Consider the following 20,856-nt stretch of genomic DNA (forward strand, 5'->3'; position numbering starts at 1 on the left):
GCTACGCTGGTCACAGAACTATTTGCTGTTCTTCAAGTCTCTCTTCCTTATTGATTAGCTAGCAATTTGTTTTTGATGGTGTCAGAAGATAGGAGTAATTCAGCTGTTGATTCAAGTGGAGCATCCAACCTTGAAGCTATCACTGGGGACTAATGGATAGTAACATAACATAGTAAAATAAGAAGCAAGCCAGGGGCAAAGCATAATCTGAAAAACAGGGTGTGTGTGTGTGTGTGAAAGGACAATGGTGAAGTGGTCTGTGTCCCTCACTGCCCTGACAAAACCTTCTCCTGAAACCAACGTCATGTGTTTGCTTTACAGATTTTCATATAGAGATATTTTTTATTCTCTTCCTACTGACCACTGTAAACTAGTCAAATGAGCTTTAGTGTGAGTTAGAGGGGTAATCATATTGTTGATAAATGTTGTCTCCATTAAATCAATGACTTGCTGTGAAATTTGCTTTCTTTTGGATCTGCTACCAGATGCTGCCAAGAATCTGAATCATCTCTGAATGAATTTTGTTCTTTTAAAGCAATAGGGGGAAAGAAAAGAAAAAAAAAAATCCCCAAGCTGTCAAAGTTGAATTCCTGGAAGCTTATTTTTCCCTTTCAAATGAGCAGCATTTGGGGGGGGGGGGGGGGGAAGTAAAACACGAACCCCCACCCCAAGAATGTTACTAAATGTATATAGCACTTAATATGTGTCGTGAATTAAGCCCTGCTGTAGCTCAGAACCACGCAGATGCTCTTCCCACTCCTTCCTCCCCCCGGCTCCCGGAGGGATGGAGAAGAATAGAAAGAATGTGACTCCCATTGGTTGAGATAAGAACAGTCCAGTAACTAAGGTACAACACAAAACCACTACTGCTACCACCAGTAATAATAATGATAAGGGAAATAACAAGGGAAGAGAATATAACCACTCACCACCCACCAACTGATACCCAGCCTGACCCAAGCAGTGATCTCACTCTTCCGGGTAACTGCCCCCAGCTTATATAGTGGGCATGACGTGCTGTGGTATGGAATACCTCTTTGTCTAGTTTGGGTCAGGTGTCCTGTCTCTGCTTCCTCCCGGCTTCCTCTCCTCCCTGGCAGAGCATGAGACTCAGAAAGTCCTTGGTCAGAGTAAAGATTACTGAGCAGCAACTAAAAAGATCGGTGTTATCAGCGCTGTTCCCAGTCTGAAAGTCAAAAGCACAGCCCTGCACCAGCTACTAAGAAGGAGAAAAATGACTGCTACTGCTGAACCCATGACAATATGAAAGTCTAGTAACAACTTTTAACTTAGGAACATATGAAATACTGCCTCCTGAAGATTCAGATGAGAGCACATCTAAGCTGCCTGCTGAAGTATAATGCCTAAAAATATAGCTGTCGAAGCAAAAAAATCTAGAAAGGACAGAACTAACATGTCACATGATGGAAATATCCTCCTCACAGAGAAAAATATTCAAGATGGCTTCTTAAACATGTATCGAACAATTAATTAGGAGATACGGCTGGTGGCTAGTAATCTAATACTGCCATGTAATGGGCCTGGAAAGAATGTCAGAGCTGATCTACTTAACTACAGCAAACAATGATAGAGAACAGGACCAAAGGTTTCAACTTGCTGACATGAGAAGAAGTCCAAATGGAGCCACGTACTTCTGGTTTGCTGCATACAGTCTTCTGGCTGGTAATTTTCTACTCCGCAATAAAGTTCTCTTTCTCTGTAAAAGAGGGACTCTTCTTTACTCCTGTCTTCACATGCAGACAGAAAAGACTGGCTGTTAGTGTACAGCAGTTGGAAGCTAGTGAAATCATTTTCCTTTGGGGCAGCAGATCTGCATGTGAGTAGAGGACATTACAATGGCTTCTATAGAAAAAGTTGTCACAGCCATGCTTGGACTTTATTGCTGTCTCACGCTTTCTCCTGTCTCATCTTCTGTAAATTGCTCAGATGTAATAACTCTCACTATCCTTTGGATCATGAACACCCCATCTCTTGAAGCTGCAGACCTGTGCCACTGAAGAAAGCAGAGCATGCCGAGATGGCAGCTCATAAGCTGGCAGCATGTGAGCCTGTAGCAAGCACTCAAGTGCTTTAGGACAGCCAGACTGGCTCCCAGGACATGTACTCCATGTTAGATGCGCAAAGAAAATCTGCTTGTCTAGTGCCGGAGCTTTATTTACCAGGAGCCATTGCAGCTCCCAATGTCAGTGCCTGGGGGCTCACCTTCACTTGCACACTGACTTATGAAATGCCACTGCTCCTTATTCGGCTTGTGTGACCTTGCTAGACCTATGACTCTCCAAATGCTCAGTACTGAGCTCATCCTTGGGGTCTTTAGAGCAGACTCAGATGTTTTCAGCTAGGTCACTTTTATGTCAAAAGCCTCCTGTCCTCCCTAGCCATCAGGACCAGCTTTTATCATTCCCTCACCTTTCTGTATAAATCTTGAATGATTTGCCAGGCCCATATACATACTGCTCTTTTAGCATATCCACAACTTAGAAGAAATAACCCTTTTACAAGTGGGATGGGTTTTAAAAGCTTGTGTTCAAAGTGTCAGGTGCAGAGATAAAACTCAAAATCTGAGCAGTCATCAGTATCCAAATAGCTATTTTATCACCAGTGGGTTACAAAACAACCCCCTAACCAAATTAGTATCAAATCATTCATATAGCATTTATGTGTGAACCTCTAACAAAGGAGAGAGTGGGTACACGAACATCAGAGAGAGAGTTCTGTGTGCATGTATTCACGGAAAAAATAAGGAGCTATGCTGAACAGCAATTACTGCTCAGCCCCAAGGGACTCAATTCTTATCTGAGTTGCAGAATCAGCCAAGCCTAATGGGAAGTGTTCCAGCACCAAAAATAAATAAATAAATAAATGGGGGGGGGGGGGGGGGAAGTGGATTCTGTTTTGCTATTTTTAGTGATTTCTTTCTGTAGCAGTTTATTCTGCACCTTAGTTCTTTAGCGAAGGCACTTCTGAAATGGGGACAGAATTTTGGCAGATAAAAGAGAAAGCGGTCAGCTGGTTTTAGCAAAGCCACAGACCACTTACAGAGGCTGAGGATTTGGCAGATTCTCTGTTAAAGGAAGCCAGCTTCTTTCTGAGCAGGAAGATCATGAATTAGCACAGAAGATATGTGTGGCAAAGCTTAGTATTAAATTGCTATGTTTGGTGTATGGCATGGGGAGACATATTGTGTCATTGACATTTTAATGACCTTTTCTGTCTGGAGCTCTGTTTAAAAAAGCAGTGGCTTGATGAGGCTCATTCCTACACACACGTAAGCTGACTTAGTGACAGAGCTGGGAAAAGGTGTGGACAAAATGAGATTGTAAAAGCCTTGTTCTGGCATGTGTAAACAATGGGAAAGTAGAAACTTCAAATGTCCCTGCTGTTCACCCACCCCATGATCTGGTTCCTCCCACTCTCTTCTGGGGAACATGGAGCCCGAAAGGAAGGAGGCTGAGTCGTGTTTCTGAAGCAAGTGTCAGAGAAGACCACTGTTGAATAGGGACCTTACCAAGGACAAACGTTCTGTGTAAGGAAGGTGCTTACTTTGAGCACATGTATTAAGGGCCAACTCCTTTTAAAGCTAATTGCAAATCTCCTCCCTTTCAGTTACCCGTATAGGATGTAAAGAACTAAAAATTCCTCCCTCCCCTCAAGTTATTTCTAGTGTCACTGTCATTTCTAGTCTCAAAACACCAGTTTATACTACTGAGAATAAAGGGGGGAAAAATAAGGAAAAAAAGGACAGGGTTTTTTTTGTATGGCAGCCTGTTAACTATGCAAGAGGTTTTCCAATCAGTCAAGTCCAGAGCTTTTTATTCTTCATCTCATTTCCACTATTCTGGTAGCATTTGCTTTGAAACATAAAGACAAAATTCCTCTTTCACCTTTCATTTGTCTAATTAAGAAGATATCAGTAAGGGTCTTACTAAAGCCCGTTCCCCGCATACTATTCTATTAGAAACAAAATAACCAAGTTCTGTAAGAGCAGAAACTGCACATCCTTCCTTCACAACCGTAAGAGCACTACCAGGGCTGGGGAATGCTAGGGGCTGGCAAGCCCCATCCCACCAATCCCAGCCAGGGAGCAAGGCAGCTGGAGTACAGCCCCAGCCCAGGGCGTCAGGTGGCCCTGGGGTGGATGGACAGCCATGGGCTGAGCTGAAACAGGGTCCTAGACCCTTAAGCTGGGGTTGGGGAGGCTCTACGGGAGCCTGGGCAGAGCGGAAAAGGCTTAGTAGTGCCCTCAGGGCCCTGAAAACAATTGAGAGAACTGCAGTCATTTACTCTTCCTGTCAAGATGCATGCTTTAAAATTAGTCTTCTGAATTAAGGGTTTAAACAGGCTTTCAGAGAACCTTTGCTTCCTGATTTAGTGCTTTTTTTTTTTTTTTTTTTTTTTTTTAAACCAGGTATTGCTGTACCATTCAGCTTCATTAAGAAATCCTGGAGCATTATGCTCAAAGCAATAAGCACTATTCCACCATCAGCAAACTCAAATGATGGAAATCATGTAATTCACATGCACCATTATACCATCCAAAATGGCTGCAGAACGCTGCTGAAACGACTATGAAGCTACTGGAACTGAACTACAGGTACTAGCATGGTCTGTAGGAGTTCATTTGTCTGCAACAAAATCTGCTTTCAAAGCTCCGAGAGCATCTCTCTACAATATTATAGTGGAGAATAACAAGCTTTCTGCATGATAAATATTGTCAGGCTGCAAGTAAGAATTACCTTTGTTAAATCCTTAAGTTTGCTAATTTATCAGTCCAGACAAGAAGTCTCAGAGTTACTCTTGAGGTTGAAAAGCACATTTTAGCATGTTTTATTTAGCACATGCTGCACAAAAATTACTAGCAGCCAGTAATTCATTGAGGATTTTAATGGTGTCTGCCTTCCCACCACCGCAACATGCATAACATCAGCTGATGTCCCCTCTCGTGAATGAAAACCTCTAGCATGTCTTGGTAATAATAACATTCCTTAAAAGAAAACTTACAGAAAAGACTGAAGCTATGACGGGGAAAAAAAAAAATCCCCCAAAAAACCCCACCCAAATAAAACCCCTACATCAAATAGAGCTGTAATTCACCTTCAGTAATGTTAAGAGTGTTTAGTACAGAAAACTAGGTGAAGGGCTAAAATGGAAACAAATGGAGAAAATAGAGCTCTCTTTCTGAGGGAGAACAAAGCTGGTCTGTTAATTAATGACTGCATGTCTCCAGGTTATTCTGATACAAGGAGATACAGCTTCAGACTTCCTGTGTCTGGGCTTGGTATCATTCCTAGTTTTTGATGCATTAGGTGGTTTCAAAATACCTTTTAAAACAGTTTTTTACCATTTACCTTAAGCTCCTTGTTAATAATGGTTTGCTCTAGCTACTCATAGCATCTTGTCCTATCATCAATGTGACGCTATAGCTATTACTCAGAGGGAACTATAAATATGAACTAATCTATATGAATTTAAAGTGAGACATGTTTTCTGTCCCAGACACTTCAGGCTGAAGAGAGACAGGATACATACATCATAAGATACAGAAAAAAACACAGGTCAAAGGAGAAGCATGATAAAATGAAAGAGAAGGAAAAGAAAAACAGGGATGAAAATCTGAGATCACAAATATTTGCAGGCTTTTAGCTGCATAGAGTGAGTTTTGATGATATCGAATGTGAGAAGGCTTATTAAGTGGGCAAGTGGGGTACAGAGGGGAGAGAAGAAAGGAGGACTGAGAGAGTGTGGCAAGCAAACACTAGAGTGAAATTTGGAGGCAGAAAGATGAGGATAGTTACATTTGCCAGTTGTGATAAAGATAGTGACAAGACTATGACGCCAGAAGGAAATACGAACTAGATTCCCTGTTTGACTATTTTGCTGGTTCCTTCAGAAGAGCCAGGGTGGAGAGCTGCAGGAGGGCATTGTGCTTTTCTTTATGTCAGTGTTTGTGCTATCAACAGTCTCTGGTGTGTTTCAGGAGATTCAGGGGCTCTCTTAATTTCATGTCCTCTGGGGACACTTGCCCTGCCAGCATTTGTGAGAGTGACAAGTGGGACTAGCTCAACCAGTGCACCTTTCAGAAGTGACGGGGCAATTACATGGCACAGAATTAGCTCTGTGAGTTCTCAGGTGTTCCCTAAAGCCACCACGGAATCTAAAATTAGAAAACTGGAGAAATATTATTCCTAGCTCCCATTTTCCCAGCTCTAGTCCAGCTCTGGTAGCCAGCCAGCTCAGTCACTTAGACCCCTGTCCTGCTTCAGGACAAAAACCTCCAACCCCTTCTCTGTTCATGTCCAATTTTTCCCAATGCAAGCACCACAGGCAGTAACTCCCTGGCTGTTTCTTTGGGTTTGTGTGGTAGGCTGCTGCTGAACGACCTTTCATTTCTGTAGCTGCATTCCACAGACAGGCTAGAAACTCAAGTAAGTGCAATGCATAAGCCTTGTTTCACTTTTGCAAGATATCCAGTAACATCTGGATGAAATATAGGAGCAGGGTCACAGATTACTGCTGCCAGAAGAGCAGCGCTAGAAGTGTCAGCTGGAGGTGTCAACAAGAAGCATAAGCCCTCCTGTGGAAAAGAATGCAAATATATTTGTACTATGCTGCTTCAGCTGCCCCTTTGCAAGGACCAGCCTCTGCAGCTCTTAGTTTCCAGGTTTGTAAATTGTCATCGTATTACTGCTTCAGTTTCATCATCCTTTGGATGATTAGAGCTGAAAATGATCATAGCAGCTGCACGTCAGTGCTTGGAGATATGTGTGGATCTCTTTTGGCTTTGGCGAGTGTTGAACCAGGGAGTCATGCTCACTGTTGCACAGCCTCTAAGGAGGTTGCACGGCAAGTGTTAAACCAAAACAAAAGCTATAACAATAAAAGGAAGACAGTAACCTTAGGAAGACAATAAATGTCAATGGATGTTAGTTGCTCTTACAGACTTCAAGGATGTAAGAAACCTATACCGTTAATTGCAATTTTAACTGTTGCTTATGCTGTATCAGAGTAATTCCTTCCAGTTACTTACAACACTCAACCTTAAACCACACTAAAGCAAAGTCACCAACAGTGTGAATTTGTAAGATCTGTTTGCTGCAGAAGCATTAATGGCCGAGGCTGGAAAAAAGAAAATAAATGGTACATTTCAATACAAAAGTCATCTGAGCCTTTACTATAGAAGTAATAAGGCATTTATTATTTCAAGAGCCCTGCATTCACAATATCCCCTTTCGAAAGAAAACACCCCTTCGTTCCCATTTTTTATGAGGCTAATTTGTAGTATGCCACCACTGTGAGACTTCCGAATGTGTTCAGAACAAGACAATAAGTGTAAGCCACAGATGAATGATGTGTAGTAAAAATCAATAAACCTTATAACTCGTCACTAAGGGAACTGATTTTATGCCTATAAAAATAAAACAATTATAGCAATATTAATGACAGATTCATCATAGTAATATAAAAAGTCCAACTGTGCTTGTCTGTTGGGAATCTTTAATTCATCCTTCTGTATTATGTATTCACAAGGTAGAAGAAATGGAACCAACTTCAAGAACAAGCTTTAACTTGCAGTAATTCACCCTGTCAAAAAAACAAACCCAAACCCAAACACAACAGTAAAACTTTAAAAAACTGTTTTGACAATCAGTATAACAAGGACAAGAAGGAAAGGATAAAAGTTAAAGCCTTGGAAACCTGACCAGCAAATCTAATTTTTTTTCCATATCATGATTAGTGATTTCATATTACTGTGCACGGTGTTAACCGCACTGTAACAAAACAGGTGGCATAGCCACATAAAATACGTACTCTGTGCTAATGCAGGTTAAACACAGCAAAGGACTTTTTTTTTTTTTTAATTGCCAGGTCCTCCGTTTTTAGGCATCTATTCATTTTGGAGGTGGGATAATACAGATAATAGGAAAAAAATTGTCTATAATTTACAGCACACAGAGCTGCCCTAAACCAGTCATTAGATATTTAAGAAAGTTTCTAATAGCATCCAAGGTGTTACTATGGGCCTTACTCAAGCCTGTCAGGGTCAACTTAAACAGGCCCATTGTTATCTGGATTGGGCCCCACTGTGCCCACTGGTAGAGGCCAGGCCAGGTGGGGAGGCAGGGATGGCTGCAGGTCCACACCAGTAAGTGAGCCCCACGGAGGGCCTCAGGGTACACACACACTAGTACCTGTGTGGCAGTTGCAGCCTCTGCTGTCTTTGCCTGTGACACATCTTTCAAAGTGGGCCATAGGCACCACGGAAGTATAAAACCAACCTTTTATTTATTATGATTGCCAAATTGTTTAAGGCAGGTATAAAAATGAAAGCATTCAATATATGTTTTACATAAAATAAACTAGATTACAGCATAAAACAAGTAACCAGACAATGGCATTAAAGTCTCTCTTCTAAAACTGGGTAATTGTAAACATTAAAAAAAAGACTGCAGGACTATTCAAGTAATAGAACAATCACAGGTGTCTTCTGGTATGCAGGCTATTAGGTTATCCACCATTCAAGATTATCAAAAATGACATTTCATTATTCACAGATGCTCTTAATCTCCATTTAAAATCTATACATTATATACAACACAGTTTTTGTGGTACTAGAATCCCCATGCCTTCCAAAGGTATATTTTTCACAATACACAATTACAATGAAACAGTGAATACAGTAACATTTTACACTGATGCATCTTAATAGGAGCCACCAAATAGACGTCTACGTTGTACCAAAGTGTCATCACAGTTAGCCTCTCTGAGAGCTTATGGGAAATACCAGAAGGGTATGCAAGGTTCAGGCACACTGATACATAACATTATTTATTTACAATTGGAAAGAAAAGAAAAAAAAAAAAAAAAAAGAGAAAAAAAGAAGGAAGAAGAAAAGAAACAAACAGCCTTTTGTGGTTTCTAAACGCTTTCTAAACATCACAAATACATATCTCCTTTTACTGTGTGGTTCGCAACTTAGCAGCAGACCCTGTGTGTGAGCCTTGGTACTGATACAAAAAAAGTAAAGAATATATATATTTTATATATATGTATATATATATGCATATATATATATATATATAGAAAAACAGAAGTCTAATTACAGCAACATTTGTTACTCTGTGATAAAATCTGCAATTTACAAAAATGAAATGACTGGTTTTTGCCTGCCATTAAGGCATTTCAAATTAACACCATGGAACTGATGTCTGTAATAAAGCGCTTCCTCATGTGATCCAGTCACATGACAATGTACATTTCCAAACTCATCATTCTCTGAAAAAAGAAAAAAGAATGTTTTAGTATGCAGTATCCTTCCCTCCTAGGTTTTTTTCTGCACCTTGGATACACCACAAAATGAAATCTGCACAGTACTCTCAATCCCAAGAAGGAAAGACAGCAAGCCATGTCCTCATCCCTCCCCTGCCAGGAACAACACACTAATTTGTGCCAGAATTTATCTTCTGGGTTCTGACACCATCAGCTTCCCCAGGGCTTCAAACCTTTCTCTCACAAATAATTCTAGCTACAAGCCTCAAACACTTGCTTATTTTCAGAGTCAGCTTTAGAAAGACAGCCATAACCATGGAAAGTATTAAACTCAGGCTTAACATGGCAGTGATGAAAGAAGCCCTCTGTTAAGGATATCGTGGCTTTTTCATTCAATATGGGATCACTGTAATACAGAAGAGTCTTTCCTCTTGAAGACGGCTGGTTGGAATAGTAAATTCTACTGAAAAGCTAATAAATAATTTAAAGGTAAATGTGTGGAATGGGCATGTAACTTAAATATGATGTCGCCTCTAGTGGTCTCCCAAGCAAACTGCTCTGAAAGCAAAATCAGCAAACCAGGCAGACTTGCAGGATAGATAAAATCCTAAGTTTTCCTGGTAGTACATAGAGCTAACTGAACATTAACTTTAAACCCCTCTAATTAAAAAATTGTATCTTAAATTATATTTCATAATAATTTGTTTTCTCTTAATACCATCCTTAAAACATAGTCTATGGAAAATCTCAGAAGACAGACTACTTGTTCCTTGTTAATGATCTATGTTACAGTTAAAGGCTACAACTAAGGACAAAGTGTCACCTTAAAGAAAATAAAACTACAATTAATCCAAAGTCCCAGGTTTTAATTCACCCTTAAAAACTGTGTCATACTGCAGACCATCAGGCTATAAAATCTATGATTTGCCTCTTCGTCTCTATATCTGGCAAAGATATATAGTGTAAGATTTACTGGCTATTTACCTTCTTTGTGCAGGAAACATACCAGATGCAGATGCCTGCGCAGCCACCTGCTGAGTGGCAACAAGGGCAGCAGAGGTCAGTCCTGAGTGAAAGAAGAAATGAAGGAATGTTGACGTATTTCTGGTTTTAATGGATTTTTATGCTCGGAAGTATTAGGAAGCATCTCTTAAGGCAAATAGACAAAAAATCCCACCATCAGAAAATGGTGGAGTTTTAACACTACATAAATGGCAAATATTTCAGGCAACAGTGTTAAAACACAGTTTGCCCAGTATGATCAATATGCATTCACACATTAAACTGAATTTTCCTTGACATATATTTTACACGAAAATACAGCATTGCTACTTCTTGTATTCCTTTCCAAGTACTGCACTGCATGATGTTAAGTGGTTTGTGTGAGTTCCTGAATAGGAAGCTCAGCAGAAATAATAGGTACCAGGAAACAACAAGAATAAAAAGTCACAGTGAATTATAGAAATGACATGCCAGCTGCTCAGAATACAATACTTTCATAATAATTTACCATTTTTACAGTTTTCCTACTGAACAAGCATTATGCCTCCCAAAAGGCATACAGAATCACTGAACTAAACTGAGAAATGTCAAGGCTTTTACACAGGAAAAGTAACTGCCGGGGTACCAAGTGAAAGTAATGAATTAATGTCATTTAGCCACCAATTGTGATAGCATGTACCTTGCTGCATGGGAGCAAATCTCTTTTTAATTCAGCTAGAGTCCAGAGTTAGAGAAAACCAGTCAAAGACTGGTATAAAACCTAGGGAGAATGAATCGTATCTTACTGTGCTACTTCTTCTCTGACTGCAGCTTTGTGCACTGCATTTGCCAAAATACAAAGAGTCTTCTTTCAGGCAGTCAAATTATAACAAGCTGAAAGCCTTGTGACTGCAACGCCTTGTACATAAAATATGTTCAGTATAAAAAGCCTTTGTCTTTGCTACACTTCTTCCATTGCTTACACAACCCTAATTATACAAAAAGGGGGTTGTTTGGTTTGCTTTTTTTACTGCCTTTCAGCCAGTTAATGTCAGTTTGAAGTAGGAATCAAAACATTCACATGAATGACAGCCTAACTGGTGCATCTGTAATAATGCTCTAACACTCAGTTTCGGAAATAAAGCTTGGTATTTCTCAGGCATAAGGCTATTCATTTAGTCATGTTAGTCAACTCTGTGAACTTTCAAGCCTTGTTCCTAAATGTAAAGCACTTCTGATTAACAAGGGGATCTCTATCCAAAATGCTTCACATTGTCATGATTTCCAATGTCAAGGTAATAAGTTGATGAGGCAAGCTAATCCCACCACTGGAAATCATCTGCTCACCTTGAAATGGGTCATACTGTCCAGGCATAAGGGGGTAACCCATTCCAACATGTGTGTGATGGTGCGTATGGAGATGCCGCTGGCTAAAAGGAGAGTGACGGTCTCGTTCCCTTTCTGCTTCCCGTTCTCGCTCAGCTGCTGACTTTTCCACAGGCTTGTAAAAGAAAGTGTAAGAAAACTGATGTAGGATTTAGAAGGGATGAAACAACAGTCAAACCACACTTGCTTTTGCCTGGCATCAACCTTATGAATTCATATGATGAAGCAGATCTTCTCTGAGTAAGTATTTTCTCTGCTATATTATTTGCATTTGATTCTAATCTAAAGCTGGTGTATCTGGCTAATGAAAGATATTCCAAGGCACAGTGATTTTGAGGCAACAGGCTGCAGCCTGAAGCCACCATGATGACTTCTAGTTTTGGGCTTCCTTAAGCTTATCTGACTTGCCAATACAGGAACAACCAAGCTGAGCTGCTGAAAGCTGACGTAAATGAATCCTCAGACCTCTAATGCACCCTGGGGATCAAGCCAGCCTGAATAGCAAGAAAGCCCTTTTAAAAATAGAATCAGTCAGTGACTTGCTCGCAATTAAAACTAGCACCAGCTTATCTGAAAGCGAAATTACAGTATTCACTCCAGTAAGAAAATCTTCAGAAATAGGGGCTGGTAGTCTGCATTTGGAAGATACAGCTTCTTGGGAAATATATGGAGGGGATACTATCACCGCCCAACCTGTCATTTCATTATCTGTTTCCAAACAGGAGCTTCCTGTTTAACTGCAATAAACTGCACCAGGAGGTATCTCTGAATCTATGTTTCTGTATGAATCCATTCAAGATAGAAAGATTCTGAGCAAAGAACTGTGTTCGATGTGTCACTTCCAGTTTATGCCACAGAAGCACCCTGACTATGAACTGCTTTTATTTTAAGCCGTACTATAAAGAAGAATCATGCACTCAGAGCTTGATGCCAGATTGTGTGCTTCTTAAAATTATGTTCTCTATCCCTTCCCATATGTACGACTCTTCAGTAACAACAGATAAAGTCTTACAACAGGGGACTTGCTGCGGTATTGGCTGGCATGCTGCTGGAGCAAATCCAGTGCTTTGGACTCAGTGGCTGATTTTGCATTGATGCTTGGACTGGTATTGACTTTCTCCATCTCTTCTCTCCCTGACATCTTCCCATAAACTGGATAATGAAATCCTGGGGAGAGATAGGCCCCTGCAGGTAAACAATCAATACCACACTGAGTTATTGGTTTTATATATTGGTTATATCAAGGTGGGAGGAGGGGATGCCAGGATAGAGGATAACATCAAAAATAGATCACATGACTATCAAATGGCATCTTTGCTCTTCAATTTCTTCACCCTAATTTACCCTGATGAATGGAGGTTATAAAGAGGGTTGAGCTGATAGCCACTTCAGACATTTATGAGTCCTCTTTAAGTGAAAGGAATAGTAACTGTAATGGTTCTGACAGTAAATGCTTAGAATATTTTTATAGGCAATAAACTATCTGTCAGTCTAACAGCAATAGCAGACTGTCAAGGGCTAAGAAAAACTGTAGCTGCTAACTGTGACAGTTCATAAAAGGAACATCTTGTATTAAACAGTTTCATCTACAGAACTTTCTCTAGTGGAAGCACAAGCAAAACAAATGTCACCCATGAAGCTTCTAATTTACCCTAGCTACTAACAGAAACATTAAAATGCAGGCTTTACTGCAGTTTGAGGGTGTAAATCTTAACTAGCATGCATGGGAAATTTCAGAATACGTACCAGGATAGCTGTGCATTAGGACAGGAGAGACTGCACGGTAGGCTGGATGGCTGGGATCGTACATCTGTGGATAAGGATAAGCATGCAAGTACTGGATATAGGACTGATGCTGACTCATTGGTGAGGAAACTGCTACTCTAGCACCCCGAGAGTCCTTCCAATTTACAGGAGTCTTACGATCATCGTTTTTTATCTTGCTCTCATCCACTGATTGAGAATCAGAACGCTTGACCTCTTTAGGCTCCTCTTTAATGCTTGCTAATGAGACAGGAAGGTTAGGTAGGGAACTTTCTTTGTTAGGTGTTTTTCTAGGGCTGTCTTCTTTTAATTTTTTCTCACGATCAAGTTCTTCAGATTTTTGCTGATCAAGGTATTTGGGCTGATAGACATAATGATGCCATGTTCGTGAATCTGGATCCTAATATGGAGGAGAAAAAGCAATTTTGTTCTGAACTTAGATGTTGAAATAAGATCATTATCGATATTTCCCCTACTTCAGCTAATATTTTTTAATAGCTGTTTTAATAACATATCCCTGTTACATACAGGAAAGTTTTCCTTGCTACAGAGTGCCTTGAGCTCAAAGCCAAAAAATATTCCTGTGAAGGAGCAAGAGACGATTAACAAAATTTAATTCAATTGCTTCATCTTATATCCCTCTTCATGTCTTTAACTACATATAAATACATATACATTGTATCAAAGTTCTGAGACCACACTATTCATAGAACATTTTAATTAAATCCCACAGAGAGATTTTTCCCACTAGAGAGAAAAAAATATCTGTGAACCACAAAATTAAAGCTGGCTAATGATATGCCAAAGCACTTAGATTACCTGAAATAATGAACCTGAAAAACTGATCTAGCTGGAAAGATGCTAATGCGGCCTTTGATATTAAAAACATTCAGGAATCAGTGGAAGTCATATATTAAGGCAGACTTCTTCAGCTGACAGTCTTATTCCAAGTTTGTAGAATTACACATGGATCAGTTTTTACACGATCAGGACCACATGGTTTAAAGAACATGTACAAGGTATCATAAATATATTTTTGCATAATATATTACATACACTAGTGTATAAACATCTTCTAGAACTAAGTAGGTGAGTTCTTTTACAAGACTACACCAAATCAGTACTGAGCTATAACTAGAACACTTTTTTTTTCTAATACAGAATATGCAAGAGCTAATTGTAAACACTGTCTCAGATTTATGGCACATGCAACAGAAACATAAGCATAAAACTGGACATTTGGGCAGTCTGGTTCAAATGCCCATTTGAATCAGCAGAAATCTTCTATTTGAGGCTGTACCATCCCACCTCCTTTACATGTCCCTAAGAGTGAAGTCTGGGATGTCCTGTACACTGGAACATGCAAGTATCAAGCACTAAGGCTCAGGTTCAGAGCATGAAGGTGGTTGCATTGCCTCAAATGAAGGCAATGTGACATCTAGGAAGGCCAGCATGAAGCCACTGGATGAAATTCTGGTGCCACTGAAGTCAATGGCAAAACTATCACTGACTTCAATGGACAAGAGGATTTCATCCATTATATAGGTCTGTAGGGGCTTGAGGTTGGTTGAGGAGAGATGGGGAACTTAACTGCTTCAAAAAGGTCACCTTGGGTTAAGATAAAGAGCTGAGTTTCAAGCCAACTCTTCAAAGAACCAGTTCACCCATCTTTAGTAAATGCCAACTGCCATTTAACAAAAAAAAAACCCACTTCAAAACATCTTTCAAATCTACTTTAACTCCCCTCACAATGAAAGCCGATTATTTTGCTTGAAATTTCACATTTCTGAACTAAGCAAATTGCTTTACAATTTACATCTAAAAGAGAAATCTAATTCTATTTTATTCATGCATGTAATTTAATATAGTCTATTCAGCCTGGGTTCTTTCACCACCTTGCTAGATTTTTTTTTTTCTTTTCAAATAGCTCAACTGAAAGGTCTGTTGGTCTATTCAGAGACTGCAGTACTATGAAAAAAGGATGGTGGATCTTTCTTGGCTGCAAAGGTAGAACATAGCAGATTCAGGGACAAAACCTCAACTTAAGGATAAATCAAGACACTCTTGTTGCCTTTCCAGTAATCTCACCTGTTTAAATCTTGTAGTTGGATCTACTCCCGTTTGCTTCATGGAGTCCATAACAGATTTCATCTCCACAGCCTCTTTTATAAGCTGGTGGTTTTCCATTTGTTTGGCTTTGAAGCTGTCAGCCTGAAGCTGCTGCTGGTGATTGGAAAGGATCTGTGATTTGCTTGTCTCCTCACCTTTGTTAGGAACCGATGACCCTATTTTAGTGTTATTTTTGCTGGACTCCGGAGTTGAAGGGGCCTTTGAAATAGTGGCAGACGGAATATTCTTCTGCTTGTTGTCATCCTTCCCAATCTCCTTCAAGGGGGGGTCATTCTTTCTTTCACAGTCCCTCCCAGTTTGTGCCATTTTCTGTTCTGCTAGTCTCTGGTCCTCATAGTATTTTTCATACTGCTGCCTGTAAGCAGGGTTAGAGGCCATTAAGGACTTTTGGTCCATATAGAGCCCATAGGCATACTGTCCATAGTAAAGTGACTGAGCAAGTGCAGGGTGTCTTTGCGTTATCACTGACTGATGTTGTGGCTGCAAATTAGAGGAAGTGCTTTCACTTTTCTTGGCATCTGACAGTTCTGCCTTCTCTTTCTTTTCAGCCTCTTCCTCAGCCTCTTTTTTGATCTTCAGTCCCTGTGGGGTACTGCTGTTCCCAGCTGCTGGGGCATTGACCTGTCCAGAGTGCAGATAACTTGGGGAATAATAAGGATCGTAGCCATGGTAATAGGGAGAATGGGACTCTTTTGCCTGAGCCGGTTGTGCTGTGGTTGAAGAATGTCCTTTTACAATACCGTCCTTATTAGAAATAATATCCGACGGAGAGCTGGCCTTTGACCTCATGCCCTCTGACCTGCTGTCAGAGCCACCATCATCAGCTGCATCAGAAATATCTGAGTAAGCGGGGCTGTTGGTTTTAGTGGCCGTGCTTTCTGCACCATTTTGTGTCAACACATGCAGTGACGCCATGGCAGACTGTCCATTCACCAAAGTGCTGCATTCCATCCTGGAGGCACTCCCTATGGAAGGGCTGGGTGCATTGTCTGTGAACGTGTAAACCTTATCAGCTTCAGCCTTAATACTTGCCATTCTGCTCTCCTGAGACTCTGAGAGTCCATTAGCTAGCACTTCATTCTTGTTGAGATGGTCCTTTAAAAAATGTCCAGATAAGTCTTTCCCAGACCCTTTTGAATCTTCCAGCTTTCCCAGCTTAGAATCCATCTTGGGGCTTCCCATCTCTTTGCTTTCTTTGTCCTTCAGCTTTCGCTTCTCCTTTTTCTTTTTGTCTTTGAGTGATGTGAGAGCTGGGTTTACAGTGCTTGGCTCTCCCATAATTGTGGGCTTTGGTTGAATAGGCTTTAGTGGAGGGCTCTTTGGTGTAGCCTGAACAATAGTAGTTGTTAGAGACGGCAGTCCCGGTACTGTCCCCGTGGTGGTGGTTGTAAAGGCTGTAGTAGGTATAGCTATTAACTGGGGAGGAGTCGGTGCTGGTGCTGGAGCAATGGGTCTGGTTGTTTTCAGTTTGGAAAGGTTTTTATCCACTTTGCAATTGTTTGCTTTCTTGCCTTTATCACCCAAACTCTTCTTGTCAATTAACCCTTCAGCCTCCAGTTTTGGCATTTCGGTTTGCAAGCTGCCATCAACCACCGAGCAATTATCCAGTGTGGCTACCATGTTAGAAATTACCGGAAGGCTGTTCAATTCACTGTTGAGACCTTTCTTTTTGCCAGAATTCTTGCCGGTTTTGGAACTGATAACTGAACCGGGGCCGTTGCTGGTCAGTTCCCTTTTTCCCCTGGGGGTCCCTGGGGTAATGATGGAGGAAGGAGATGTCGGTGCTTTCAGTGGATCAAAGCCTGGCAAATCTGTGCTTGGTTCACTGCATTCAAGGGCCACATTAGTCAGTGCTTCCTCGCAGTCTGAAATTTTGTCTTCACTTTCAGGCTCAAACTCCAGTTTGTTTTCTGGGTCTAAATGTGCGTGAGCCTGATGGTATCGTAGTCCATTAATGTGCTTGTACTTTTTGTTGCAGTTGGGGTGAGGACAGTCTATCAGCACGGGAGAAGAGCAGCCTTGATCCAAAAAAGTAGTCTCAGGTTTCCCCTGCGGGGTGGTGGGAGTGCTTCTAGAGTTAGTACGAACACGTTTTCCAGATTTATTGTCCTCAGAACTGGAGTTTAAATCTAGCTCCATTGGAGGCTTAGTTTTCCTCTTATTGGTGGCTGAGGGGCTGGCTTTGACTTCATCCATGGCGCAGTTTGGGGGTGTCCTGCGCCCGCTTGAGTTAAGGCTGCCCCTCCTGCCCTTCCCATTGGCACCACCGCGGTTCTTATTCTGAAGCCCTCTGGACTCCGCAAACATGCCATCATTGCCAGGTACTGCTGCAGCTGCAGCGGACCTTGCGCGCTTCCCCCTGCCACGCCCTCCGCGCATCTCTAGGTCACTTGTTGGCGACTCACAGAACCTGAATGAACAAGAGCAGATTTTATCAGCTGTGGACTGAATAAATATCAAAACACCACCACTTCCCACAACAGAATATTTGTACTTGTTAAAGGAAAGATACCCTTCTGCCAAACTAAAATATTACAGTCTCAAAGGGAAAGTAATCTAAAAAGCACAAAAATGGTAAGAACAAGACCACCTAATTAGAACAATGGAAAGAAAATTTTTCCAAGCTTACTGAAATGCATTTTTAAATTAAGTGCCCTCTGACTCAATCCCATGTATTTCCCCTTCCCTCACAAAAACACAAACAAAAAAACTCCAACAAACAAACCAAACTTCCACTCCACATTTCAGTGTAGGCAAGGGGCAACTGGCTCATACTTGAACAGGGGAAGCTCAGGATAGATACAAGGAAGTTCTTTACTGTGAGAGTGGTGAGGCGCTGGAACAGGCTGCCCAGAGAAGCCATAAATGATCTGTCCCTGGCAGTTCAAGGCCAGGTTGGACAGAGTCATGGATGACATGGTGTGAGATGACCCTGCCCATTGCAGGGGGTTGGAACTAGATGATCTTAAGGTCCTTTCCAACCCTAACTATTCTATGATTCTAATTACTCCTTTCACTGGTGCATGTTTCTAATTATAAGCAGTTGTTTTTTATTAATCTCTGTGCAGTGTCTTGACAGAAACTGAGGACTAAAATACAGCCAAGAAAAAAGAGGACGATTTCCCACCTAGGAGGGGCCCAGTCATGCTTTGTGCAGTCCAGCAGTGTTCCCACGTAAGTCTTGTTCCTCCATGTAACATTTACCACCAGGACACCTGCCAGCAGAAGTAAAACAAAGTATCACAGTCAGAGCAATAATTGGGGTAGGCTTTTTTGTTTGTTTGTTTGTTTTTTTTTTTTTCATTATTTCTCTCCTTCCCTGTAAAGCGAGAGCTTTTTTCTCATTTGCTTTCAAACACTGTGGTCTATATTCTGCCTTTTTTCTGGTTTCAGTTACCTCAAGTTAAAAACCACAGGGAAGACAGCAAACGTCAAGTAACAAGGAGAATGAGTGTGCATGTGTATGTGTGTAAGAGAGAGTGTGTGCCTGTGTGACTGTGTGTGTAATCAAGATACAGCCGACAGAAGGAAATGGGTTTTGCCATGTCCTGCTGTAAAACAGCAACACTCACCTCTTAATTTTGCTGTTATTGAACATAATTGCTCTCGTTTGGCAGCCAGCCAGCATAAACTAAGCACCAGTTACAGTGTTTAAATCAGTAGGTGACTGAGAAGAATCTGTTTTGAACAGTATGATAATGATGCTTCTATTTATTTGAAATTGCATATATCCAAACACACAAACATACACACGTATGCATTGCAGGCTGCATTCAGCAGATTTAGATGGAAATGTGTATTATTTGCTTTGTTTCTTCTTCTATGGAAAGCAAGGGAACTACTCATGAAACAGTCACCACACAGTAAATCTAACTGGAACTGCAATACAGCTACATAGAAAGAGAGATCTTTTAAACAAATACACTGTAAGTTAATTGTTTTTCCACTTGTGACTGTTATTAAATCTAAATTCATCTGCTCACCTAGAGAAGACCTTGAATTTTGATTTATTAGAATTCTACATATAAAATGTGTGCATGGTAACAATATCATATGTAACAATAAAATACACATGGGGGATGTCGTTCAAATGTTTTCAGGTTGCCATCGAACACTTCTTCACATAATTTTTCATAGGGTTTACAGACTAGATGGCATAATTACCCCTTTAATGCTTTCGCTTCTACAGATAAACATAAGGTAGTATTATTGAACCAGCCATCTCATTAGAACGTACACTGAAATCATAGAAACACAGAATGGTTAGGGTTGGAAAGGACCTCAAGATCATCTAGTTCTAACCCCCTCACCATGGGCTAAACACATGAAGAAAACACATTTCATTTAGCAAAGACAAGCACTGTGCAAAACGTTTCCAGTTCATGAGAGGTGTGAAGACACTACCTCACAGCTGCCAGCCTTGTGACTTGATTTTCCCCCAAGCTTTCCTTGTTGAAACTGTAGCATTTCTACAGCAGATATAATGATGGCGTGGTGCCAGAATGCTTCCATCCCGTCTTTTCACTTTAATTTACCAGCGCCATTCCTAATTTCCCGCTAAAGAGATCCCCCCTCCGCCACACAAAGGTAAACATGCAACCAGCCACTGATTTCCTCAGGGGCCTTTTAACAGCGGGGAAGCATTTGTGTTGTTAGTGGAGGTATCGGGGAAGAAGGGATTTCCTTGAAAACGCTCTGTAGCAGATTTGAAAATTACTCCCCATATGGTTATATTGCCATTATGATAAGGCGAATGGAACTCCGTGCGCTGGGGCGAACTGGTTTGAAGGGTGAACGACAATCAGCTCCCACAGCCAGGGTCACAGCCAGACGCCGAACACCTGGAAGGATCACGGTTAAATAGCTGTGCCGTATTTTTATGACCTATCCAGCTTGGCAGCCTGGAAAACAAAGCAAACACGTTTTACCCTCGCCCCTTCGACCGAGACCTACGCCGGAAAGGCCGGGGAGGCAGGCGCCGAGGAGGGCCCGCTGAAAGAACCCAACCCCACTCCCACCACCGCTGAGGGGCCCTCTCGCCCTTAACCCCGCGGGGCGCTTCGGCCCCCGCCGCCATTGGCCCGCGCAGCTCCGGCTGCTGATTGGCCCGCCCTGCGCTGAGGTGTCGTCGCCGCCAATCCATTGGTGGCCGAGGCTAAGCGAACTGTGGGCGGGCTGGGCTCTGTCGAGGAGCGGAGCGGAGCCGAGCCGAGCCGAGCCGAGCCAAGCCAACCCAAGCCAACCCAAGCCTAGCCAGACTGGCGCCGGGCACGGCAACGCTGAAGCCGCCCTCTGCCGCCTGCCAAG

General features: G+C 41.5%; 1 protein-coding gene across 2 annotated transcripts in view; it reads right to left on the minus strand.

Annotated features, from left to right (window-relative positions):
• Positions 1-10,268: 10,268 nt before the first annotated feature.
• ZNF608 (zinc finger protein 608) overlaps positions 10,269-20,856 on the minus strand; it is a gene marked incomplete at both ends in the record, with an annotated part of 91,290 nt that continues 80,702 nt past the window's right edge. For both annotated transcript variants that reach the window (XM_080637578.1, XM_080637577.1), the window contains 6 exons: positions 10,269-10,354; positions 11,617-11,770; positions 12,668-12,840; positions 13,402-13,819; positions 15,508-17,959; positions 18,677-18,764. In XM_080637578.1, coding sequence (XP_080493704.1) covers positions 10,269-10,354; positions 11,617-11,770; positions 12,668-12,840; positions 13,402-13,819; positions 15,508-17,959; positions 18,677-18,764 — 3,371 coding nt within the window. The remainder of the gene's footprint in view (positions 10,355-11,616; positions 11,771-12,667; positions 12,841-13,401; positions 13,820-15,507; positions 17,960-18,676; positions 18,765-20,856) is intronic.

Source organism: Psittacula echo (genome assembly GCF_963264785.1).
Source record: "Psittacula echo genome assembly, chromosome: Z".
In the NCBI taxonomy this organism is placed as follows: Eukaryota; Metazoa; Chordata; class Aves; order Psittaciformes; family Psittacidae; genus Psittacula; species Psittacula echo.